The 26,938-nt window shown below is 45.7% G+C and overlaps 1 protein-coding gene across 1 annotated transcript in view; it reads right to left on the minus strand.

Annotated features, from left to right (window-relative positions):
• The window catches only part of USP7 (ubiquitin specific peptidase 7), a 57,651-nt gene that overhangs the window by 21,712 nt on the left and 9,001 nt on the right, over positions 1-26,938 (minus strand). Inside the window, exons 2-5 of the mRNA XM_079946257.1 lie at positions 9,499-9,603; positions 4,227-4,425; positions 2,122-2,260; positions 1,375-1,463 (exon numbers count right to left, since the gene is read on the minus strand). Of these exons, the coding sequence (XP_079802383.1) occupies positions 1,375-1,463; positions 2,122-2,260; positions 4,227-4,425; positions 9,499-9,603 (532 nt within the window). The remainder of the gene's footprint in view (positions 1-1,374; positions 1,464-2,121; positions 2,261-4,226; positions 4,426-9,498; positions 9,604-26,938) is intronic.

Raw genomic sequence — 26,938 nt, forward strand, 5'->3', positions numbered from 1 at the left:
TAGCGTCCCGTACACGGAGAAGGACAGGCATGCATACCGGCAGGTTCAGACCTCAATTCCAAGAGCCGTTTCCCTTTACTCTGTTATACAGGTGGTTGGTTAGGAGAGAGAACAGTCTGTACCCTCTCGCCCCCAAGAGTTAACAGGAAGCAGAACAGCCCTCCCCAGCGCTATCCCCTCCCCCTCTGTGCACGGTGCAAATGTGTGACCACTGCTAGACATTTACTGTGAGTTCAGGCCAGCAGGACTCTGATGCCGGGGGTAAGAGGTTTTTGCAAGACTGAACCAAGATACCTGTTTTGATTGGTAAGTCTGAAAAACCCAATCTACTTTCTTAGTCAAAAGATGTATCATAAGCATAGGGGGAATGTTTTCTAAAGGAAGGGGAAAAACCCCACAAAAAGTTTAACTAGAAATACCACCTTTTTACCCCCCACTCCTGGTATCTGAATACAATTCAAGGGTATGTTTCCAAAAGGCTACTCAAGAAAAGCCTGATTCCTCTGATATCAGCCCAATGAATATGAAAACTAATAAATCTTATTTGTTTTAAAATTTCCCAGGGCCACATGCAGGCCACCTTAGCCAGGACCTGGACTGAATGACCTGACCACCCTTCTGGGCTGTCGGCTGCCCATCCCACCCGGGTCAGCCTACGCACTCATGCCAGAGGAGGGCCACGTGGGAAGAGAAAAAAAAACGGGAAGAGACAGGGGCGCCTACACTTGACTCCTTCCCACCTAGGCTGCACTTTATTTCTTCGCTCGTTGGCCTTAAGAGTCCTGCTCGTCTACAACCTGATCCCAAGGCACCATCTCAGCCCTCTTCACACTCTCCTAGTGCCCCGCCCACCTCAAACTTCCCTGCCAGGTATCCTTACTCACACCCTTCTCCCCACCTCCAAATTCCCCCGGTCATTCCTTATCAATCAAGGACATCCTCAAGGACATCCGACACATTCTTCAAGGCCGACACCGTGCTCTTGCCCACAGACCGCCTGGACCCAGGGACGGAACCCTCTCCTCCCAGCGCCATCCACACCACAAAATAACAGCACATCTGCTGCTGCAGTTACTGCCGTCAACTCCTCTGCCCGAGTGGTCTTGGAGGTTCTTCGAGGACAGAAAACCATGGCTGCCTCGTTCAACATAATTATATTCCTAGAGCCCAGCAGAGTGTTTGGCACATAGAAACTGCTCAATAAATCCGCCACACAAAGGCATGAACGTGAAGCTGGCACACGTACGTTGATCTGGTCTGTGTGCCAAGGGATGAGCACACAGAGGGTGCTTATCTGCTGTATATATGCACCTCTGCTCCTTTCACTAGAATTCACAACATCTCTTAATAGCATCCAATTAAAGGAAAACTTACGCAACTCCATGGGGGGCATCCGCCTGTACAAAGACTTCAAAAGTAACTTTGTCATCATCTATAAATCCTTTCTCAGGATCAGTCACTTCCTATAAAAAAAAAATAAGAATATCCAACTTGCATAAGAACCCGCAAATGCTCACTTCATTCCAAACAATTACCCTGTACTCAATCAATTAAAATACTACTTTTTCAAAACACCTAAATTGTGCTTCTAGTTTTGCAGTGCTTTGGCTTGTTTTAAATAATGTTCTCTGAATGAAAACAGCAAAAGCTTGGATGTCTCCTGGAGGAATGGGAGGTGTCAGGGGCTCAGCATCCACTCAGCAGGCAGGGTCTGGGGAGGCTGCCGAGAACCCACTAGAGAGCTGAGCAGGGCGTTCCTAAGTCCTACTGGCTTCCACCTCTGCAAAAGCAGCCCAAACGCGCTGACTTGAGAATTCACTGGTTACAGGAAACCACCCTGCACTATGCCTGCCTCAGTATTATTTCTTTTAAAGGAAACCTAGCCTATCAGGAAGGCTATAAACTACCTTACAATGTTTGACCAAAACACCGAGATGAAGTCCTGTTGGCTGCTAAAAACCTGACGTAGGAAACTGGAGAAAACACGTTTTCAGTTACCTATCCAACTTACAAAGCAAACATTTTGATCCTATAATGAATAGATGGATGTGAAGAATGGAGAATTAGGGAACAAAGAACAACGCTCAGATTATTCAGTCTGAGTACATTGTTACTACTTACACTCCAGGCCATGAAATTGGAAAATCCCCAATCGTTCTCTTTATGGAAGAACAAATGACTGATACGCCGGCTGAACGACTTCTCATCATCTCTGTAATTTATGATCTTCAGCACCGCTTGTGCATGACAGGACCAAGACCTGTTCAGGGAGGACAATCTAAGCCTCAGTCGACAGATTTACCTGACTTTTACACAATTTTTAAAACAGCACACAAAACCTCCCATATTTTTTCCTTCTATTTTTTAGATGGAATAAGGGGACACACATTATCTTTAATGGAGAAAAAAATGTGAAGAGGGTCTGGCGGTGCCCTTGTGTGATCTGGAGTGATTTAACTCAATGCTTTATGTCTTTTTTTCTTTAATTTTTAAAATTTTATTTATTTATTTTTGGCTGTGTTGGTTCTTCGCTGCTGCGCGCGGGCTTTCTGTAGTTGCGGTGGGCAGGGGCTACTCCTCGTTGCAGTGCGTGGGCTTCTCATTGCGGTGGCTTCTCTTGTTGCGGAGCACGGGCTCTAGGCGTGCTGGCTTCAGTAGTTGCGGCACACGGGCTCTAGAGCTCAGGCTCAGTGGTTGTGGCTCACGGGCTCTAGAGCTCAGGCTCAGTAGTTGTGGCGCCCAGGCTTAGTTGCTCCGCGGTATGTGAGATCTTCCCGGGCCAGGGATCGAATCTGTGTCCGCTGCGTTGGCAGGCAGATTCCTATCCACTGTGCCACCAGGGAAGCCCCTATGTCTTTTGAATTTCTAAAAGGTTTCAAGTTTTTTACTGGTATCTATAAAATACAAGTGTTTGAACTTTAAATACTGTCCTTAGATTTTACAAGAGACAATAGCTTTTTGGTCAGATAATAGTTCTAGTACCTAATACGGCTATTACTTGAATAGAAGAATGATGATAAAGCTATTTTTTAGGTGAACAGACCTAAAGCTGTAGGCTCTACTAATAAGTGTCACTCCTGCCCCACTCAGGTGCTGTGAGGCTTCCACACCAGGCTGTATAGGGGGCTCTGAGCAAGGATGCCACCACCCGAGAATAACGGCAGGTGCGGTTGTTTGGGGCAGACCCCAAAAGGGTCCCTGGATCAACGTGTAAAATGTTTAAAAACCAACTTAAAGTGGAGCTTTTATAAAGGAAGGTTTTGACTGAACTCATTAGACTGAGCTTTTTATAAAGGAATGTTTCGACTGCAGACTCATCAGAACAAGGGCAAGGGCAGTGTTGTTCCCGCGGGGATGCCGCTCGCTCGGGATGCCATCGCTGGACATGGACTGCTGGATGTTTCCCAAACTACCGTTCAGGCTCAAGTTGTCTGTCAGACTAATAAAACCAATCCAGCCTCAACGCTCATCAGATCAGATCATAATGTGAACGGAACACAAGAAGTAAAAATTTGGCCAAGGCCCTGACTGCCCCATAAAACTGGCTTCTTAAACACTCAAGTAAAGAGGAAAATGAAAGCTTTGGCAGAACAGCTGGAACCAGCGCCCTTTGGGGAACATCTTCATCAAGGGTGCCAAGGGCCATAATTGCAGTGGCAGGGAGACGTGGTCAAGGAAGCAGCTTTCCCGTGGGTTCATGGATGTGGAATGAGAAAGGGTGACAGTGATCTGGAATCCATCCCTTCAATCTCTCAACTGTGCTTCTGATAAACGTTGAACAGCGACACTTTGCTTTTTAATTTTAACTTTCTGAATAACCCATAGAAATTGGTTAACATACAGTGAGGATGTCTGCCTGAAGAATTTTCCTTAACTACAATTTCCCCCCCTAGCAGTTACTGGTAGAATAAGAAATACACCTGGTAATCCAGCAGTCAGCTAGTCCAGATAGGCCCTGATTCCATGTTCCACGGGCAGGTAGATTCTAACACACAAAGTTCAGTTTATTTGCAAGAAAAATATACACCTTTTCTAGTTTGGATATAGTACCTACCAGTGAGTTTTAAAGAGGGAATTGTATTTAATATAACTTAAAATCAAATGACTATGTAAAGGCAGAAAGGGAATTCAAAGAGAAATCCAAAATTCAAAGAGGCCAATTTGGCTTCCAATAATGTACTAGAACTACTTGCGGATTTGTAATTGCATCATTTAAACTGTCTTACGTGGAATCAGATTCAGCATTGCACTGGAGAAAGAATCCTACGCTTTTTTGGTGTGGTCTGTCTGGATAAAAGCGTGGCATCACCATAATCTTCCATGGCAGATTTCGCACAAAACACGGAGGGCTAAGGACCGACTCACTCAGTCTGCTGAAGCGCTCGACAGTGAACTGAAAGGTTGCCTCGGAGCGCCAACTCGTGTCTGCAAGAAAACGCTTTGTCAATCACCAAGCCCGGCATTGTCAGACAACACTGAAAGCAGCACAAACCTGGGTTAACCATTCTATATTCAACTGCTAAAATCTAACCCTTTGGGGAAAGGATAGCATCATTTCCAATTTAGTAACAATCTAAAACTGTGAGATGACATATAGTTTGTGTAAATGAAATCCCAAACTCAGAGGGCTAGCAACACACACCTGCATTCCCCACCAGACGAGCTCAGTGTGATTAAGAATGTCTATTCTACTCTGTCTTAATTCCCAAGTAATCCGCAGTGAGTGGAGAGACTGGAGAAAAGGAGTAAAACTTCTCACGTCACATCTGTTCAAGGACAGGACTTGAGGAGGAAAAGAAAAGGGCTTGAGACTTGGGCTGAGTGTGGAGAAGAAACATGAATTTGCAGGCAAACAAGAACTTCCGAGGAGTGGGCGACAGCCATTCCTGGGAAGCGCAGCACTGTTTAGAGATAAGAAGATTCCTAAGAAGTTAGCTAAAAATAAATGTTAACTTCATTAGTTCAAAATTTTGGTGAAATATCAGACTAGATTCTCTAAGGGGAATTATTTGAAAAAAAGAAGAAACTGGCATTCCTTTTGACGTGAACAAAATGAACTATTAAATTTACTCAGCAAGACCAAAGGCCAATTTAAGAAATCAAGATTTCCCCCAATAAAATGCAAAGCACTGATACAAATTCAACTAAAAGTCACACTTGGAATTCCAGCTTTTTCTGTTGCTGACTATTCCTTTCAAGTGACCCAGGCTGTGGATTAGTTTTGACAAACCCAGCAGTGTCCATGCTTCTCCAGCTCTCCCCGTGAGGGGAGCAGCTCTCCCAAGGCCACCCGCCAACCTGTTACCGGCCAGCACTTTTATAAAATATAATAAAACTGCCGCAGGAAGGCCAAATTGCTATACAAGTTTCTAAGCGCTTCCTCTCTCTGTGCCTATCTCGTGGCAGATTGGGGACAGTTCACAGGCCCAGGGGCCAAGGGCCACACTTGGTCTATAGAATAACAGGAAGGCCTTCTCTGGCTGAGAAGCAGGTGCTACTTTGACATCCCTGACCCCACGCACAAAGTGGGGTTCGCAGGTCTGTGCCCTCAGCCCGTCTCTACACTTCACTCAGGTCACTGCGGTGCAGACTTCTCCGCACACAGAACTGCCTCCACTGTGACTGAATTTGTTCTTAAGAAAACATGTCCATCAGTCCTCATGAGAGGGTAGTATTCTTTACCAAAGAAATAAAACCCAAAAGGATGTGTAACAGCGCTTTTATCTTCGTTTAAAGGCTCTCCGTCCCCATCTTTTTTTTTTTTTTTTTTTTACTACCCGTAACCTGGCTCAGCTGTTAGCAGAGAGGCCCTCAAAGGAAGAGCAGCTGGATGGGTGCGTTTTGCATTCGAGCCTCCTCAAGGGGCAGGTATTACCCTCATCCCTTGCACAGATGAGAGTCCACGGAAAAGACAAGCAACTTGTTCCAGAGAATGAGGTCCAGAATGGCTGAGGAGAAGAGTGGGCCACTCCTCCACAGCCACACAAATCATATTTGAGCAGCATTTAAACCCCACAAAGTAGGCAAGGGCAGGTGTTACTTAATTCCCACTTTACAGATGAAGAAACCGAGGCCTGCTGAGGTTAAGTGGCTTATCTCATCCAAGGTGTTAAGAAGTGAGCACAGGGGGTCTCAGTACCCAAGATCTGGACACTGAGCACAGTGACCCTGCCTCTGGTTTGTAAACTGCCATCCTAGAGTTTAGGTGACCAAACGCAGAGCCCAATAAACCCGGCCTGCTGTACAGTGATGGCAGGACACACTCCTGGGACCTAAGGACATCATGTCGCAAGCCCCCCCCCCCCCCAACTCACCTACTTGACTGTCAGTTACCATTCAGGTCTTTGTAGGATTAGTTTTATACAGACAAAAAAATGATACACATTATAAATGCCTTTTTGCTCTTCCTCCCGACCCTTTAGTCAAATTCCTCAATTTATCTTAAACATTAAATAGGACCACACGATGGGGAGCTCAGCACAGCACGCATCCAGAAGCGGGCTAGCCCTCCAAGGCCAAGGCTCTGGGTCTTGAGCCTGGCGCCACCCTGGCCCCCATGTGCAGTTCACACTTGCTGAATCACACACTAGATGTGAGATTCTGCCTCATGTTCAAGGCACAGGATTATCTTCCAAAGTATGCTAATGAGGAAGTTTAACATGAGATTTCATGTGAATAAAAATGTCACCACCCCACAGCTCCAAGCTCTTCATACTGTGTGGCGTTGGTGGTATAGAGGTGAGCATTGCTGCCTTGCAAACTCTTCATAACTAACTGAATAACTGAAAACCTGTATTAAATACCAGGTCAAGACAGGAGGGTCTACAAAAGAGAAGAAGACGTGAAACCCATCTCTGGCAGATAGGGCCAGCCTTGTTACCCTCCCCTAAGGGAGCTACATGAAAAAATGGGAGGAAGGTACTCGGGATTCCATGTACTATTTGTGCAACTTCCTCTGTATCTATAATTGCTTCAAAACAAAACTTTTTTTTTTTTTTGGTAAAAGTAGTATACTTGGGATTATGAAGGATACCTTGTATCCTGCAGGATTAGTGTTTCATCCAAACAGAGACTCTAACCTGCCTGAACACCACAGAGCACTGACTCACCTACTCCAGCATCTTATCGCAAATGACAGGATGGCAAGCTCGTGCTACCTGCTGCCCTCAACACATCTTGTCAGAAATCTCGATAACCCACCACTTTAGGTCTTTTTAAAAAAATGGCAGGCCTGAGGTTTCCCCAAATGGCGCTCTTGCAGTAACTGTATCAAACATCGATTATTCATTCTAATACAAGTCTTTGCAAATCCTAGTTAATTCCCAGAAATAAGTTTTTTTTCACGGGTACCAACAATCTAGATCTACAACAATCACTCTCTACCTCTACTAAACATTCTTCCAACCTGTGTTGCTAGCCACTCAACTACTGTGTAAGAAACTCCCCCTACTAAGAAGGCCTCTCTGTAAAAATCAGATTCTAACTCAGTGTTTCCCATACTGTGTGCCCTCCAAAGATGTTAAAAGGAGATTCAGCAAAAACAGATTCTAACGTTCAGAGGCTTGGGGAATCATTAACAAAAAAAGTCTTTTGAAGAAAGATGTTAGGAGGCTGACAGCTTAGACGTACTTTAAGAAACATGCTTAAGCCAGCACTCCTCAAACTTCCTAGATTTTTCTGATCACTTTTCACAACGCACATATCCTGCCATTAAGTGTTTCAAAACACCTATCACTACTGGGAAAACGCTGCTGTAAACGAAGGCTTCTACTCCTAGAAACAGAACCATCTCCCTCCCACCCCCCTTGCCATAGATACGATCTTTCTCTCTCCTGACCCTGGGCCTTTAGAAAGGCCAGGAACAAAGCGTTACTGAAGATCACTTCTACTTTCTCCTGTAACATGCTTTTCCCGTCTGGTAATTCGCAGTAGGAGCATTTCTACTTTTAGGTTCTATAGCACCATTATTTACTACCAATAATTTAGTAAAATTTGCCTCAAAAGGGATTTTATGTACATTATGATCTCCTTATTGATTCTCAAATGAGGCAATCTGGGGCCCCCAGGAGACTTCTAGCCATGTTTAGAGACATTTTCGGTTGTCACGACTGCACAGGGGGTGGGGTGGGGTGGGGTGGTGGTGGTGGTGACAGGTGACACTGCCATCCTACAAGGCACAGGACAGTCCCTTCCAACAAAGAAGTATCCACCAAAAAAGGCATCAGAGGCCAACAGAACCTGCCCTTTTATCCACATCTGTCTCCTCCCAAGCCCTCCCCGTAAAAACACCTGGGGAAAAACGAGAATGAAATTGCTCTGTGGAAACCAGACCGGGAGGGCTCTGATTGGATTGGACCGCTCACTGCTCCAGGAGAGACTACAATCGATTCCTGACTCACGCCTGGTACATCAGACCTGGTCATGCCTTCCCAACTGCACTCTCTGAACCTCTTTTGGCATCTCCAGGGTCTGAAATAAAACCAAGAGCCCAGCAACCAAGAGACCACACCCACACCGTTGCCCTCATCTGCGGTGGAAAGTGCACTCCACAGGTAACAAAGCAGCGGGTCAGACCACGCCTCTTTACCTTCCTCAGATATTGCCTCAGCCAGCTGCCAGGGGTAAACCGCACTGTGAGAGAACTCTCAACTACGGCTGCAGTTTCTCATGGAGGCTGAACTTTTGGCAGGAGGTCTGAACAGCAGTCCTTCTGGTGGTGCAGCCCGTGACTGATGGTTTCTTTCAACTGCCCCGTTACACCCCTGGGAAGGACACAACCCTCATGAGGATTGATGGACATGCTTTTGACAGAACATGGTTTCATATTACACTGCAAGATTCCAGGGGCTGCATAAAGTGATTACTGGCTGCTACCTTCTCATGATTTCGACCTGGCAAATGCACAGGTCACACAGTCTAATAAATTACAGCGAAGAAATAGCCTCAAAAGAAAGGCTTTCCTAGGCACAAAATGTCCATGCACGTACAAATGCATACACTTTCCACAGAGAAGATAAAGACCAAAAGTCAGTCTGGGGGACAAAGCCCAAAGCTCGATTCTGGTTTTGCACCTAACCGGAGTGGGGAGAGATTATTAGCTACAAACAACTGATATACTTGCTACAATAAGAATGCAATGGAAAGCCACGTTCCAGTGTCTAGAAGTATCGTGCTGCAGACGAGAAGGAAAGGACAGTAAGATATACTTGTGTTCTGAATACTAGGAGTGGCTGGAAAATTAATTGTAGGCCTGAGCAAATACCCATCTATTACAAACTCCTGTATTTCAACCTTCTCTCCTAGGCTGGGGAAAATCAACTTACCTTGAAATCTGTAGGCAACCTTGAAATTTGAAACCAAAACAGGCTCCTAAATTTTCCTCAGATACAACCTCCTGAAAACTAGCTACTCTTAAGAAACTCAGAAGTACTCAAGGAAGAAATGTCTGTTTCCGACAGTTTTTTGCCCAATGCGCGTAAACAAAGCCCAGGTACTTACCGTCCTCCATGTCTTCCTCTGTGTTGTTGTGCCCATCACTCATGGCTACATTCCCGTTGATAACAGGGTTTTGAGTAATTCTTGGTGGGTCATCTGCATCTCCAGCTTTAAAGAAAACAAAGAAATTCCATGATTTTTACCTTCATGGCTTGAATTAGATTAAAAATATATATATATACTTGTACTCTGACAATTTCCAGTCACTATTAAGTTCCAATTGTGCCCAAATAATTGCACTTTAACCCAAAAAGTATTTACTAGTATGTTTACTAAATATAAACTTTTGTTTCTTTCAAAATGCTAAATGGGACTTGAAAACACATTACACCTCACAATAATCAGCTCCATTTGCGATGACCTTTATTTTGACATAGGTCCACGGTTTAAAAGAAGAATTTTAAAAAGGCTTTGGCGGGATTTAGGATTTAAATAGCCTCTACTGCCCATACTTCACATTTAAATCCTGTCCTTCCAGCATGTCAGAATAGCTCACTGCAACTAATGCTGTTCTGTTTGCCTGTACAGTCGGCTTTCCTTGGTAAATCAGACACTCCAATAGAAATTAAGTGTCTCAACTACAAACAGGAGATGTGGTTTTTTAAATAGCTGCACAGTTGTGTCCTTGGACTCCAATACTCAGAGCCTTTACACCATTAGGATCAGCAGTCAATCTGATTCAGCACCATGGAGAGCACCCTCCCCTTTCCCCTCTAGACAAACTCCAAACTCCAATTGTCAGGTTACTTTTCTCAAATAATTCCTGAATATAAACCATCCGATTTTCCTTCTTAAGCATCTCAAAACACACGTTAGAAATCCTTGGAAGCTAAGAAACAGGTATTACTACTCAAATTTAGACCACTGCCACTCCTGATACTTTTGTTTTATTAAATATCAATATATACAGTTAATTAGCAATTGTGTTAAAAGCTGTCTATGAAAACATAAAATTTTAAACTGACCCCTCAACCATGACATCCTGACAGAAAAACTGGGGGAGGGAAGTAGGGAAAGGAGAAATTCCTTTTCCTGTTGCTTAACTAGCTTGAACTCTAAACTCTAAAACTTATATGCTTAAAAAGCAAAATGAAACATTGGGTGCTTTGACAGAATTTCCACATTTACCCTCCTAAATTAACCATTTCAGGGAATTCCCTGGCAATCCAGTGGTTAGGACTCTGCACTTTCACTGCCGAGGGCCCAAGTTCAATCCCTGGTCAGGGAACTAAGATATCCTGCAGGCCTCGCGGTGTGGCGCCAATAAATAAATAAATAAATAAATATATGCGCATATATATTAACCACCTCAAACCATCACACAAAATATTTTATGAGGAAAAACCCTATGAAGGCCTTTGAAATAAACAGCACATTCCACCAATGGAATATTATGCAGCAGTTTTTTTTAAGGTTCTCAGTGTACCTATATGAAATGTTCTGAGTTATATTAAAGTTTTTAAAAATTAAGGTACCAAGCAATATATATCATCATATGCAACCCTTGCTATAAAAGAGAGAGACTGTGATGGAATAAGAGTGTGTACATTCTCATTTCCCTTTATACCAATAAGCAAACACTGGGAGAACACAAACTAGTAAGAGGTTCTGTAGAAGCAGCAGTAGAATGATTCTTCACTGCAGACACACACACACACATCACATGAATGCACTATAAATCTTAAAGTAATTTGCTTGACGTAGGCCTGGTACTTTTAATTTAGTTCCTCAGTTCAAATCCAGCCTACGGCAAGAGCTTTAAAACATAGTCTATAATGCACGAATGCAAAAATGACAAAGGTTTCTCTGCAGGTGGCTCCTAAAAGGCAAGGCAAGTAGGGTTCTGCAGCTGAACCAGGTGCTCCTGAGCAATGTCCCATCTTTTACACACGATGGGTACACATTCCTGCTGGGCTGACCAATTTTCCACCCTTCACAGGCCTGGAGACGGTGGTCCAGGCTGGTGGCTGTGAAACTGCAAAAAGCTCCTGGTTGGCCCAGCATGTACATGAGGAACCTGTCGAGCAACAGGCCCTCCCAACCAACTGCCATGGGACCCTTGGAGAAAAGGTTGGCAACTCAAGTCTAGCTCCTAAGGGACTGAATATCCAGTTAAAAAAAGCTTCTCATAAAAATGAGTTAGTTCAACAAGAGGATTAAAATTTTAATTAAGACACGGTAAGTCCCCGGACCAGAATTAAATGATAAAAGCGCCTGATACCACAATCTGTATTAAGCTTCCAGAAATATCCTAAACGATAAGGCTGTCTTTATCATCAAGGAAGAAGTGCAAGATTGGCACGTACATATATTTATCACTCTATATAAAGTGATCCTGTTCCCGAATTTTATATCCTGCCTAGTTGGAATTTTCCCAATGTATTAACTCTCATTTGGCCAAATACGAACTACAACACTAATTTTTTTGACACACACAGTTGCAAATACCAATGACAATATGGTATGCCTCAAACACATAGACAAAAAGGTCTCTGATATACTTAAATGTCAAGGAGGGGAGGAGAGCAATTATCATTCCGAAATATATACATGACACCCAGAAATACGAAAGGAGTTCATTTCCATTACTCACAATTGGTAAGCCTTTTGACAACAACCTTGTGATAAGTACCAGAGGCATATTTTAATATATATGTGGCACAAAATACCTTTTTTAAAGAGTGACTTCAGAAACACAAAAGGCTCCCTTGTTTAGTTACAAAGCCTATATTTCCTCCTCTTTTACTGAGGATGCCTGTGCTTACATCCAGCTTTTCTCCCCACAGACTTCTGTTTGTGATGTCACAACCCAGAGCTCCTGACCCCAAAGAACACTGGCCAATTGCTATGGAAATGATGTGGTGCTGATTTAGCACCTGAATCTCACTCCTGGATGAGAAAAATAGAAAATTCCAAATTGTTGGCCTTGACATTTTCTATCACTTCACAAATATTTCTCAAACCTCTCCCCAAAACGCTGGGTAGAGGGAACCAAACAACCCCATTAAACCCACCTCACGGTCTTCCAACTAAGAGTCTATATGCTGCCACCAGGAGGTACCTGGGCCACGAAGATCCAGCCATGCCCCAGAGTCACTCTCGACTCAGCCCCCCAGATTTCTCCTCAAAAGTCCCAACTAGTGGGCTTCCCTGGTGGCGCAGTGGTTGACAGTCCGCCTGCCGATGAGGGGGACACGGGTTCTTGCCCTGGTCCGGGAGGATCCCACATGCCGCGGAGCGGCTGGGCCCGTGAGCCATGGCCGCTGAGCCTGCACGTCCGGAGCCTGTGCTCCGCAACGGGAGAGGCCACAACAGTGAGAGGCCCGCGTACCGCAAAAAAAAAAAAAAAAAGTCCCAACTAGTAATACAATCCAGTGAGCAAAACCATGGCTCAGTTAAAAGGGCAGAACACATGGATTACCAGAGGCCATGGGCCAACACTCGGCCCCTGAATTGGTCAAGCAGAGCCTAACCAGCACATTTTAAGCCCCAGTCTACCAGTTCACCCTGACTTCCAAGTCAAAACCCCCAGACTTCTGCTTGGTCCTCCTCCTCTCCTCTCTCCTGGCACTGAATCCATTTTAAAGAATATTACATAAAATAGGGGTTATCAAGGTAAATTAGAACACTGATATCTTTCTGCAAGTCCAAATATACTGCAGAAGGAGTGTTCAGAAATGGCATATTGGTTCTGAAAATCCATCAGTGGCGTAAGGCCCCCACTCTGAGCTCCTGAATCACCTTCTGGTACAAGCCCATGGTTCCCTGCCATGTCTGCATGGCTCAGCAGCAGAATCTTCTGGGGGGGAGGGGCGGGGAGGGTTCTCTTGGCTACATCAGAGTGACTGCACAGAATCTCCAGGAGCTCCCCCTCAGAATTCTTTTTTTTTTTTTTTTAAAAAGCTCCCCACAAAATTAGGGCCAGAAGCATATTCAAACAACCTCATCAATTTACACGACCACCTTCAAAACACAGAGTATCAGTGTGGGAGAAAGAAGTCTGGAGTTACTAGTTCCCTCAGGTGTTGATGTAAGTTGCTAGTGGGGGAAACCAGGTGAGGGGTCCATGGGAACACACTCTACTAACTTTACTGTACATCTAAAATTAACCCAAAATTTCAAGTTTATTTTTAAAAAGAGAACATAAGAAACCCTCAAGCCTAAGAGGCAAGGAATATAGCTATTAAACTTATACAGGAAAATTTTCGGCATGAAGCATCCATACAAGCATGTGTGAAATTCTCACATAATTAAAGGTAGAGAGCAAGGCAGCTTAGAGCTGAGATACGAAACAAAGTCTCCCACACAGACACTGGGCGGGTGCACAGAGCACAGCTCCTCAGGAGGGGCCGGCCTGGGAGAGAGGGCTGGCGTCTATGCTGGGGCAGGAGCAGCAGAGGAAACACTGGGCACGTGAGAAGGATCTAACGTCTGCTCCCAGGATTTCACAAATAAGTAACTCCCAAGTACTGGTCCCTATTGTGTGCTGGGCGCTGTATAAACATTCTCAGGCAGTGATCACAGCCTGGGATCAGGCAGATGGGGTGTTTACAGATGGACCCAGGGTCCCGGCTGGACTGAGAGGGATGTTGCCCTGGGCCTGTAAGCTGTGGAGCAGCTACTCTCTTTGCTTTTCCTCCATGAGACAGGAGTGGCCCTTCCCTAAGGAGGACTGCTCACCCTGAAATAAAGTATGTTAGATGGAGCTCCTGAATGAAGCCAGAGGCACCGGTCAGGAAGAAATAAAGAAGGAAGTCCTGAGCAAAGAGGCACAATGCTGTGAAAAGTTCTTTAGCCACAAATACTTTAAAAATGCCTACTCTCACCATTTTGCAAAATTATAGTGCAATATCACAACTGGGAGAGCGACAATATACTGATCCTCCTCCTATTCACTTGCATGCATTTCATGATGTGAGGTCTGTGTGTTCCCCACACTCAAGATACTGAGCAGCCCAGCACAAGGACCCTCAGAGGGTGCTTTTACGGCCACACCCACCTCCCTTCTGTGCCCGCCCCAAACCCCTGGCAATGGCCAATCTTCTCCATATCCACAATCTGCCATTTGAAGAATGGACACAGCATGTGTAAGTAAGCTTACGGAGCACCTTCTGACACAGCACAATTCCCTTGAGACTCATGTCAACAATGCATTCCTTTCTCCTGCTGAGAGGGTTCTGTGGCAAGGACATGCCACTATCTGCTCACTCAGATAGCGGCAACATCCGGGTTGCTTCCAGTTTGGAGGCATTACATATGAATAAAGTGGCTGTAAACATTTTTGTACAGGTCCTGAGCAAAGAGACAGGTATTTTTACTTCAGGATTTTACACAATGAATGAAATGCTCACAGAAGCAAGGCAAGGGGTGCAGTGATAAATAAAGGGAAATAGTGACCTCCCTGCCTCTGAGTCTAAGTAGAAGGAAGGCATTCCCAATGTTCATGTACATACACGTGCACAAGGTACAAGCACTTTTACTATTCACAATACGTGGATCCCAATTCAGGAGCCATACAGATATGCGTACATGGATTTGATTTCGAATAGCACCATACCATTATGTCATGATCTACTCACCCATCCCCTACAGATGACTCTTCCCAGCCACCACCACCTCCTTTTTGGCCATCTGAGTGACACTACAAGCAAACAACTGTACAATGATTTTGTCCTGCAGCACGCTGTATAACTGTGTGGTCATCTGTCAGGGTCATCTCTCTCACACACTGAGCTCCCACAAGCAGTGCTCTTTCCCAGTGGCAAAGATCAACAACGCATCCAAAGCCACTACCAAGTGGCACTGCACAGCCTCCTGCACCAAGTTCTCACGCTGCTCAGGAGAACTCTTCTAGCGCCATCACTTATTTTCAAGAATTCAGATATAATTGATTTCCCAATGTGCTGATCCTCAAAAAACCTGGCTCTAAGCTCAAAGAAGCAAAGAGACATCTGATAACTTGAAGGTGAGAGACAGAAGATGTACCACTCGTACTAAGCCCAGCTGAGAAGCTGAGCTGATTAGAGGGGGGGCGGTCTGGTAAGGCTTCCACAAAAGCAAGGACCCACAGGTGTCAGCTATCACACTCCCCAAGAAACCAGAACCTCCAGGGCATTGGGAAACAACTTTGGACGCCCCCAGAAAACCTACAATTCTGTGGGAGAACTCGATGGCTCTGTGTCAACTCCAGTCCCCTTTGGGGGAATTCTCAGGCAAAGCCAGGCCTCGCACAGACTGGGGAACAGATCCAGATCCAGTCCTTGGGCAGAACCTGGAGGGAACCAAGGATACAAAGGTATGGAGCAAAATTGCAGGTCTGAGCTGTCTTTGCTCTCGCCCAGGTTTACCAGTCCTGGCAGCCGCTGGGTGGAAAGGAGTAGGTGCTGACCAGGCAGCAGGGCCCATTCACCAACAAGCTCACCCCCGCCCCCCAGTCAGACAAGGACCACAGTGCCTGTGGGCCATGAGGAAGTGCCCAAGTGCTTTCCGGCCCTCAATCCCTCTTGTGAAACCTCTTAGAAGTGGAAAACTGCAACTATGGTTCAAAAACATCATTTCTAATCCACTACTGCATTACAAGGATTTCATCCCCCACCCCCACCCCGGGCACACCGTATTTGCCTGCAATTACAGTAAGGAGGGCGACATTCTAACGACTGTTTCCTAACACTGGTCTTCTCCACACACGACTAACTTGGGAGGTAGAGGCTGAGGCTGGGTGCCCTCTTCTCACAGGAGTCAGTTCCCCTATTTGCCAAGTGTCTTGATGTGTCAAGAGCAGGCTGCGCCCTGGGCTTCAGGAGGGAACAGATAAGCAGCCCTCACACAAGAGGGCTAATGCGACAGAGGGGAAAACAGCCACAGGCCTTGGACATCCGGGCCAGGACCAGAGAGTGAAGGGAGCCGGCTGGGCAGAGATCCTGAAGAAGCACATTCCAGACAGTTCCAGAGTGACCAGGAGCAAGGCGATGGGCAAGGGAGGAGGTGGGAGATGAGGCCCAGGTTGAGGGTGGGCAGGGCCTTGAAAATCTCCGAATGCTCACGTCAAGCCTATGTCCCACCAAATGAAGAGGAAACCACCGGTGGCCCTGAAAGCACTGTGACACTCAATAACAGGTGGGTCAGGGCTTCCCTGGTGGCGCAGTGGTTGAGAGTCTGCCTGCCGATGCAGGGGACGCGGGTTCGTGCCCTGGTCCGGGAAGATCCCACATGCCGCGGAGCGGCTGGGCCCGTGAGCCATGGCCGCTGAGCCTGCGAGTCCAGCTCCACAACGGGAGAGGCCCGCGTACTGCAAAAACAAAACAAAACAAAACAAAACCAAAAAAAAAACCAAAAAACAGGTGGGTCAGAACTGAGATGGTGCCGGTGCTTGGACCCTGGCTGCCAGCCCCAGGCAGCCATCTGATCAAGCCTGTCCTCATCATCACAGGCAGCAGAGCCCCATCAGAAGTGCCTCTGCTGCCCTGTGGAGGATGTGCGTGAGGTGTGGTTTTGGGCTATCTTGCCCCTGCCAAGTTGGCAGGGCTGCCTCCAGTGACTCTCTGAATTCCTTCGGTCATATTAACAATGAAACTGTCCGTGGCTTAATCAATACCACAACGGTGTTCTGGTTTTATTTTGATTTTTATATGAATTGGCTCCATGCCTGCCCCATGAAGGGAGCTGAAAGCCCACTTGCGGGTGGTGGTCCTGCCCTGGGGAGAGTCTGAGGATTCAAAGTAGACTCTGTATTGAAACCTGACAGTTAGCTCTATACTCTTAAATAATCCTGATTTAAATTAGTTATATGAAAATAAAGCCCCAAAGAAGGCCACGTATAAATCTGTGTTCCTTAAATAAAACTATTTGTTTGGGGTCTTCAGTTTGGCTTCATTATGTAAAAATCATCTGTTTTTAGAGGATCATGCTAACTGCCATCATGTCTGTCCCACAAACCATGACTGATGACTGAGTGAACACTGGCCGGGCATGGAGAGGGGTGTACACCCTGCACGACTGAGGAGCTTATAATTATGTCTGTGCTGCTTGCTTACACATCTGGTCTTATCTGCTATATTGGGTAGGGCAGTCCACTTGTGGAAAGGAAAAACAAGTCCCAGCAAGCCCAGCAGAGACGGAGCTGCACAGAAGCTACAGGATGAAGGCAGAAAGTATCAGCAACCCACAGGAGTCAAAGGATCAATATGCAGAACACACAGAGATCCTACAATCAAAAGAGACAACGCAACCACAACAAGGAGAAATTCTTAAGAAATACAAATGACAAATCTGGTCAACTTTCCTAATTAACACAATACCACTTTTCATCTACCAGATTAAGTCTCACATCACAAAATGGGTGGTGTCAAATGGCTAAAGTCTAAATTTATAGTCAAATTATTCTCCCCAAAGGCAGTATTTATTAAAACCAAAGTCAAATATTCTTTCACTCAAAATGCCATTTCTAGATATCCATTCCAAAGAAACTAGCATACATGCCCAAAGATATATACAAGCATATTTCTTATACTGAAGCACCATTTTTTACAGAGAAAAACTTAAAACATAAATGCCCATTAATTCTAAGGGCCATATATTGTATGGCGCCATTTATTCATATAAAGTGCCCAGAACAAGCACACCCACAAAGACAAAAGGCAGATCAGTGTTTGCCTAGAGCTGGGAGGGAGAGTGGAAGGGTGATGGCTAAGGAGTGCAGGGGTCTCTTTTTGGAGTGGTAAATTGACTGTAGTGATGGGTGAATATATTTATTAAAAGCCACTGAATTGTATGAGTGAATTGCAGGATATATAAAATCTCAATAAAGCTGTATTTTTTTTGGGGGGGGGGGAGACAAGAACTGGACAGAAATGGGCTATTCTGAGTGGGAACAAATAGTTCCACAAATCACAGCTGTCTGAGGGCCCGGCATAGTGAATGATGTGTACATTGAACAACTGAATCAGGTGTAAGTGTTCCATTTTCTGCAGTATTTCTCTAAAAGTATTAAACATTTTTGGTGTTTGAAAAACCCATTTATCTACAAAATTTATTTATGTACATAAATTCACTCTACATTCATGTAGTTTTAAAGAAAGTAAAACTATATTAAGGGACAATGTCCACCAAGAGAGAAATCAATTAGCAGGATGTCCTTACAGAATGAAGGAAGCTGTACATGTGGACGAGATGAAAAACAGGACAACACCCATCGTACGTTAAGTACACATGTTCACTGAGGGACGGAGTCTTTCTTGCCTTCTTGCTTCCATGTTGTTTTAATGTCTCAGCGAATATGTACTGCCTTTATAATGAAGGTAAAACCACCCACACACGCGAAGCAAAGCAAAGCAGATGCAGAAAGGCACAACCAAAGTACTGCCTAAGGCCTGACACCACCTCAAGCAGCCCATAAAGTCTGTACCAGTGGGGACTTCCCTGGCGGTCCAGTGGTTGAGACTTCGCCTTCCAATGCAGGGGGTACAAGTTCCATCCTTGGGGAGCTGGGATCCCACATGCCGAGACCAAAACAGAACAGAAGCAATATTTTAACAAATTCAATAAAAAATTTTTTAAAAAAAGGTTATATCAGAGAAAGAAAAGGGTACAGCAGCTGCCCATTTGGGGGCAGGAGGGAGTAGGAACAAAAGGATCCCAGAACAAAGGGATTACCTAGATTACTTGTGACCTTGAAGGTCCTTTTACACCGGGGCAAATGGCAGCATCCTCTCTTAAATGCCTGGATTTTCTTTAGAACTACTTAAAAAGACAAGGAAGTTCGGGGGCTGAGGATTGGGGTCAGAAGTAGAGGAGAGATTTTAAACATACTGTGACTGTGCTAACTAAAACTTTTGAAAACTAGTCAAGCACAGCCAATTTCAAATGAGTTCCTTTATTTGTATAAAGCCACAAACAGAACAGCCTAGGACAGAGGACTAAGCTGTTTCTGGTTGGTTTTTTTCCCCACGTTGGTGTCAGCAGACCACCACTCAGGCCTTACCCTCCTTTTGAGGGGACCCACCCGGACTGTCAAGGAACACCTACTTTCAAAACCTTCTAAAAAACCAGTGGCCAAAGAAAGTGTTGAAAAGTTCCTGGGAGGAAAACTAGTTTCCCAGGTAAAGTCGTGGGAGCAGAAGACATATGGTGTTCAGGGGCTGGTAGGCACAGCAACAGTGTCAGCTTTCCTGAAATTAATCGGTATATTTGAACACAATTCCAATCGCAATCCAGCAGAGTAAGTGAAACAATTCTGAAAAGAACACAGTTTGAGGAATTACACTACCTGATTTTGAGACTCACTATAAAGCTTCAGTAATCAAGATGGTGCTGTGTTACGCAGACACAGATCAATGGGACAGGAGAGTCCGCAAATAGACCCATGTAAACATTACTACTTGATTTGCGACAAAGGTGTAAGTAATTCAATGGAAAGGGACAGCAGTCTTTTCAACAAACAGTTGGACATCCATAGGCAAAAAAAAACACAAAAAACCCTCCAACCTCACACCTTATACAAATACTAACTGATAATAGACCGTAGATGAACATAGATTTAAACTTTAAAACTTTTAGAAGTAATCACGTGAGACATGGCCAAGAATTCTTAGACATAACACCAAAAGCAAGATCCATAGAAAAAAATTTTGATACACTGGACTTCTCCGGAAAGACACTGTTAAGAGAATAAACAGACATGCTACAGATTGGGAGAAAATATTTGCAAATCACCTATTGACAAAGGACTTATATCAAACATATAAAGAGCTCTCCAAACTTGACAGAAAAACAAAACAAAAAAACCCCAAATACTTGAACAGACACTTCATAGAGGGTATAGGGATGGCAAATAAATACATAAAAAGATGTGTGACTGTGAGCTATTAGATAGCTGCAAATTAAAACCACTATCCACCTACCAGGATGACTAAAGTGAAAAATGCTGACACTCGAGTGCTGGCGAGGATGAAGATCAATGGGGGAGTGGGAGAGGGCACGGGCACCTGGGAAGTAGGTGGCAGGTTCTTACGAAGCATACCTCACACAACAACTCTACACCATCCTCTAGAGAAATGAAAACTCATGTTCACACAAAAACCTGAACACGGGTATTTATAATGGCTTCATTTGTAACTGCCCAAAACTGGAGACAACCCAGGTGTCCCTCCGTGGAACAGAATGGAAGCAGCAATAAAAAGCAACTACTGATTAGGTTACATGCTGTATGATTCCATTTTCTCGACATCTGCAAAATGACAAACCTGTATGGGATGGGGAGCATGGCCATGGTGGAGACACAACCAGCACAGCGTGAGGGGAGGTTCTGGGTCCTGACTGGGGCAGTGGTTACGCAGACCTACACCTGTGCTGAAACTCAGAGCCATTCACCCCAAAGGCAAAAGAAAAACAACGAAAGAAAAACAAAGAAAAAAACACCTGGAGGGCAGGGAGAATAAGAAATGATTTACTGACTCTTTAAATAAGCACTGCCCCGGGATATGGGTTCAGATCTTTAACCATTCGGGAAAAGAGAACTGAGAGAGCATAAAAGATATACAGGTCTGAGTCTTTTTGCCTCAGGACCTTTGTTCGGGTGGTCTTGTACACAAATGTGTGCATCACAGCTCCTGTTCTTTGAGGAGAGAGGGAGTCAAAAACGTCAAAAAGCCAGGAAAATGGGAGGTCAGACACACCCTTTGCTCCAGTAAACTCACATACATAAATAAGGTGTGCTACTTCATAAGCTACGTTTAAATTCAGACCGATTGAGCTTCCCTGGTGGCGAAGTGGTTGAGCATCCGCCTGCCGATGCAGGGGACGCGGGTTCGTGCCCCGGTCAGGGAAGATCCCACATGCCATTGGAGCAGCTGGGCCCGTGAGCCATGGCCGCTGAGCCCGCGTGTCCGGAGCCTGTGCTCCGCAGCGGGAGAGGCCCGCGTACCGCAAAAAAAAAAAAAAATCAGACCGATTCCCAAAGAGTTCCAACTGTTCCACGCAAGCTACTGGAAAACGGAGAAAATGGGGGGAAAGACAAACAATAAACAAGTGGAAGGCTGACCATGATGGAGGAATAGAAAGCAAAATAATCAAAATCACAATTACCTCTGGTTTAAGCACGCTCTCCTTGAATTCTCACAAAATATCTGTTACTCATCTTAACAGGACCATCTTACATACACCTTTAAGTGTGAGGGGGACCAGAGGACGATTTCCCATTGCAGGGGACCACCCAGCACTGCCTGCTGCCCGTCCCCTGCTGCCCGTCCCCATGGCGTCAGCTGCTGCGGACAACTAGGCTGCCACTAGCTAATTATCATCCAACCATCTTCGTCCTCTGCCAGATAGTAGTAAGACTCTTAAATACAGGACAAAAGTCACTGCTCTCTTTGTGCCAGCGAGCTTTCTGGAGTTATAACTACAACCCTATACCGAGTTAGGTAGGCTGTTACACACATGAATGTGGTATTTTAAGGACTTTTTAATGTAACTGTATAATGAAATATGCCAACATTTAAAAGATCTGTAAAGCTCTGTGAATCAGTATTTTCCAAATGACCAATGAATGGTATTAGAAATGCTCCATTCAAAGTACAAGACAACCCAATAAATTTTAATGTAACAGAGCACGGTAAGTTAATCATAGGGTTTCAAACTGCATGCTGTAATCAACCTTAAGAAGCTACCAAATTTTGATGTAGTATGAAAGAATTGCCACAGTTGCCTGAAAAGGCTATACCTCTGTAAGACTGGGTTTGCTTTATATTTCCAGTAAAATTTACATTGCAACTGACAGCACCAGATATGAGAATCCAGCTGTCTTCTATCAAGCCAGATAATAAAGAAATCTGCAAAATGTATGAACAATGCCATTCCTCATTAAATTTTTGTTTTAGAAAATATTTCCTATAAAAAGCATGTTAAATGTGGGAATCCCCTGGCGGTCCAGTGGTTAGGACTCAGTGTTTTCACTGCTGGGGACACGGGTTCAATCTCTGGTTGGGAAACTAAGATCCTGCAAACTGCACAGCGTGGCCCAAAAAAACCCCAAAACAAGCAGTATGTTAAATGTGTTACTATGTACTGGTTTATTATTTTTAAATGAATAACTAAGACTGTTTTAATTTCTAATTTGGCAAATAATGATAGCTATAACCCACCTACCCAGAAGCTCTTTGGGGTTCTCACCAATTTTAAAACTGTCCCAGGATCCTGACAACAAGAAGTGTAATAGGGACTTCCCTGGTGGTGCAGTGGTTAAGAATCCTCCTGCCAATGCAGGGGACATGGGCTCGATCCCTGGTCCGGGAAGATCCCACATGCCGTGGGGCAACTAAGCCCACGTGCCATAACTACTGAGCCCACGTGCCTCAAGGAAAGATCCTGTGTGCCGCAACTAAGACCTGATGCAGTCAAAAATAAAATTTTTCTAGAAAAAATAAATAATAAATACAAATAAAATTCATGGTGACTACTAACATTTTCCCACAAAGACTTATAGAAGAGCAGGTGCAAATCTAACCCTTTATAATGGTTACCAAAGTAGGTAAAATTAAGGTTATTTGGCATTGAACATGGTGGCATGTTCCAGTCCTACTGAAACTAAAATATAAAAATGCAATGCGTTCAATTATCTGGTAGAAACTGCTGTTCAAGGTGTAGAGAATAGAATGCTCCCTGGCCTCAAAGTCTAAAGGGGAGAAGAGCAAAGAAACACAGTTCATTACAATCCATGCACTTGGGCAGGAATCAGAGAGGGGCCTCTATTTTCATCTACCCAAAGGCCTTACCTCTGCCATTTTCACCTCAAATCCCCCAGAACTCAAATCCTAACCACCCGCTCCGGCCACTGCCAGTACTACTCAGGAGCCTTCCTGCTCCCCTGCCCCCAGACATAATTGCTCTCCCCCACTTCCAGAGCCCTCTCTCTGCACCTCTCGCAGCATTCATCGCTTTCTATCCTGCATTAATTACATGTTCACGTGACCCATCTATATCCTGCTGACTCTCCCTCTGCAAAGACACCTATCACCTCTTCATCTCTGTAAACCACCCCCCAGCCCAGGGCCTGAAGCAGCGATCTGAGGCGAAGGGCCAAGTATGCGCTGTGCTGAGCCAGTTTGGGGAACCGTCTTCCCAGGTTTTTACAGAAGAAAATGCCCGGTTTTCTGTTATTCTGAACAATCCTCTCCAAGGCAGTCTTCTAGAAAGGCAAAGCTAAACCCAGTCCACAGGCTGGGTCTGGAGCAGCAACTGGCCGCTAGAACTTTCTGTGATGATGGAGGTGGTCTACAGCTGCGCTGCCCAATACGGAAGCCACGAGCCACAGGTGGCTATGGAGCCCCTGAAATAGCGCTAGTGAGACGTAGGACCTGAGGGTTTACTTAATTTTACTTAAATCACTTCAAGCCCCCAGAGACATGGTTTCTTGGCCCGTGGAGTAGGGGGTAGAATAGTCGCTTTCTGCTCTAAAACAAAATTATGTGACCAAGAGCTCTCTGATAACATACCCAAAATGAAACCAGTATTTTAAGAACAAAAGGCCTTAAAAAGTATAGGATTTTTAACTTCATCAAAATAGAAATCCAAATAATAGCCTCTGATTCCCAAGGAAATACTGGCTATAACAGAAAACCTGCAGATTTGTAGTACTAATTTTCCCTCTTCCCCGTAGCCCTCAAGGTAATTAATGACTAACTTGAGAATAATTCTGAAGACTTTTGACAGCTCCCAGGGACCATGCCTGTAACATCACAATCCCCACGACCTGGGCATCCTGCAGGAGCCCACAACCATCACAGCCACCACCAGGACCGCCTGTCCTTACCGTGTGCGAATCTGTGTGGCTGGCCGCCGCACATCTTGAAGCTGAACTAGTCACCTCTACGGATCATTTGCATTCTGGGTCGTCCCCCCTACTAGGATGCCCAAGAGTTACCTCATTTATTTGCATCTTCTCTAGACTCCCCAAATGCACTGGCTTGAAGGTCTCAATTTCGCCAACCCAGCGATGAATGCATTAGCAGTTTGTTAAAGTTGTATGTATGAATCTATCTCATGTTTTAAAACTCACTGTCAGGGAAAGAGGCCCAGAAGGAAGATATTCTGTGTGTGCCACAGAAACACCACCACGCAACTAGCTGGAAGTCCGTCAAGCGAGGAGACTGGCTGGCCTCTTAGGACCTCATTTCTTTCAACCCCTGCCCAGCTGAGCAATCCCGGGCTCTGGCACCTCCGACCCTGTTTTCCTTCCACCTTGTGGAAGCTGCTGTCTTAAGAAAGAAACAGATGATTCAGGCGACAGGGAGGAGAGGAATGCAGCTGGTCAGGACTTCAAGACACAGCAGGGGTACAGTCAGGTTGGTGCCATCTGTGTGGCTTGGAGGAGCCTCAGTTTGCTCATGTGCAGATGCAGGGTCATGAGGGTGAGGTGACAGGAGGACCTGAGTGGACAAGGTGCCTTGAGGTCTGACCCTGTAGCTCCACAGAACTTGGCCCTCTGAAATGCAGTATGCTTTCGCCCTGAGCCCTGGCAGACAAGGCTCAAGCCTTCTCAAGTTTAAATCTCTCCATATGCCCAGAGCCCTGAATGGTTTGCTTTAGGGATGATTCATTTCAGCTTAGGATCACATTACTGAATACCTGATTCTCAAAGAAGGGAGGCATCTACCTTTAAAAACACATCTATTTTGCTTCTGCCACCATATTCCACTTGCTGAAGTATAAGGTGGCCCCGGCTGATTTCGGCAGTGAGCTACTTTCTATATTCAAAGCATGTGGTGAGCCACACAAAAATCTTCAGACTGAGGAGCCCAACTGCAGCTTTGCCACTTGGGGTGGTGAGATAAGAAACGCGGGAGAAGGCAGCAGTTTAAATTAAAAAGCAGTAACAGGGCTTCCCTGGTGGCGCAGTGGTTGAGAGTCCGCCTGCCGATGCAGGGGACGCGGGTTCGTGCCCCGGTCCGGGAGGATCCCACATGCCGCGGAGCGGCTGGGCCCATGAGCCATGGCCGCTGAGCCTGCACGTCCGGAGCGTGTGCTCCGCAACGGGAGAGGCCACAGCAGTGAGGCCCGCGTACCGGAAAAAAAAAAAAAAAAAAGCAGTAACAACGTCTTCATGACAAATAGCGTCCACTGACTATGATGAGACGCAAATTTCTGTGAAGCCACATGGCTTGGGTTCAAATCCCACCACTGCCACCAACCCTGGGTAGGTTATTTAACTTGCTTAGCGCCTTGTTTCACTCAGCTATAAAATGGGGATGATGCTGCATCTACTTCAGAGTTGTGGTAAGGAGCCAATGAGTTGATACAGACACAGCCCTCACGTCCAGGGGCCTGGCCCAGGGAGGGGTAGCTGCCAAGCTCTCCCAGCCTCTATGTAGCTCTCTAAGGTTCAAGCCCAGTTTACTGGACACCCACCTACTGCTTCTTACCCACCTTCTTGGATCATTATTAGTTTTGTTGGCTGCTGAACAAATCACCACAAACTTACTGGCTTAAACACCACACACTTATTCTTTTATAGTTTTGGAGGTCATAAGTCCAAAATGGGCCTCACTGGGCGAAAATCAGTGTGTCAGCAGGGCTGGCTCCTTCTGGAGGTTTGAGGGGAGAATCTGCTTCCTGGCCTTTTCCAGCTTCATCTTCAATGCCAGCAATGGCCTTCTCACATCACGCCACTCCAACCTCCCTCTTTCACGGGTTAAGGACCCTGTGATTACACTGGGTCCACCTGAGTAACACTGCATAATCTCCCCGTCTAGGGATCCTGAACTTAATCGCACCTGCCAAGTTCCCTGCCAGGTAAGTAACACAGTCACGGCTTCCAAGGGATTAGGACAGACATCTCTGTGGACCATTGCTCTGGGGACCACAGATCCTCTCCCTCTAGATCCCAAGCCCATGATGCTGTTCTACACCTCCTGCCTCTGAGCACACCACCCCTCCCTCTTTTCAAACTTAGCTGTGTCCCCTCCTCTGTGAAGCCTCCGATGACCCACTCGCTTCCCCACCGTAGGTCAGTACCCACCCCCCCCATCACAGCCCTCCCTGGCACATGTTTACCAAGAGCCTTCACTCACGTGCTGGGGGCAGCCAGCCCTGTACCTGCCTGTTGGGAGGGTTTGCATAAATGTCTATCTCGTGGGCAGAAGCCCTGCACCAGGCTCTGCGAGTGCACAGCAAGTACAGCTCTGCTGCCACAAGGGTACAGTGGAGTCAGAAGCAAGCCATGAGGCCTGGTGCTCGGGAACATCCAGATGAGAAAGCAGGGGGCGGGGGTGGCAAAGCCCAAGGTGCCTGCACACAGCCTGCAAGCAGGTGCCCTCTTCGGACCTGACCGAAACAGAGCAAGCGGGGAGACTTTGCAGCAACCTGACTTCCTGCAACACCCTAGCCTGGGCCAGTGGGTGCGCTGTCAAACTGGAGTGTGGTGTCACGTGTCCCGGGACCCCATTACAGTTTG

The sequence above is a fragment of the Stenella coeruleoalba genome (assembly GCF_951394435.1).
Source record: "Stenella coeruleoalba genome assembly, chromosome: 15".
NCBI lineage: Eukaryota > Metazoa > Chordata > Mammalia > Artiodactyla > Delphinidae > Stenella > Stenella coeruleoalba.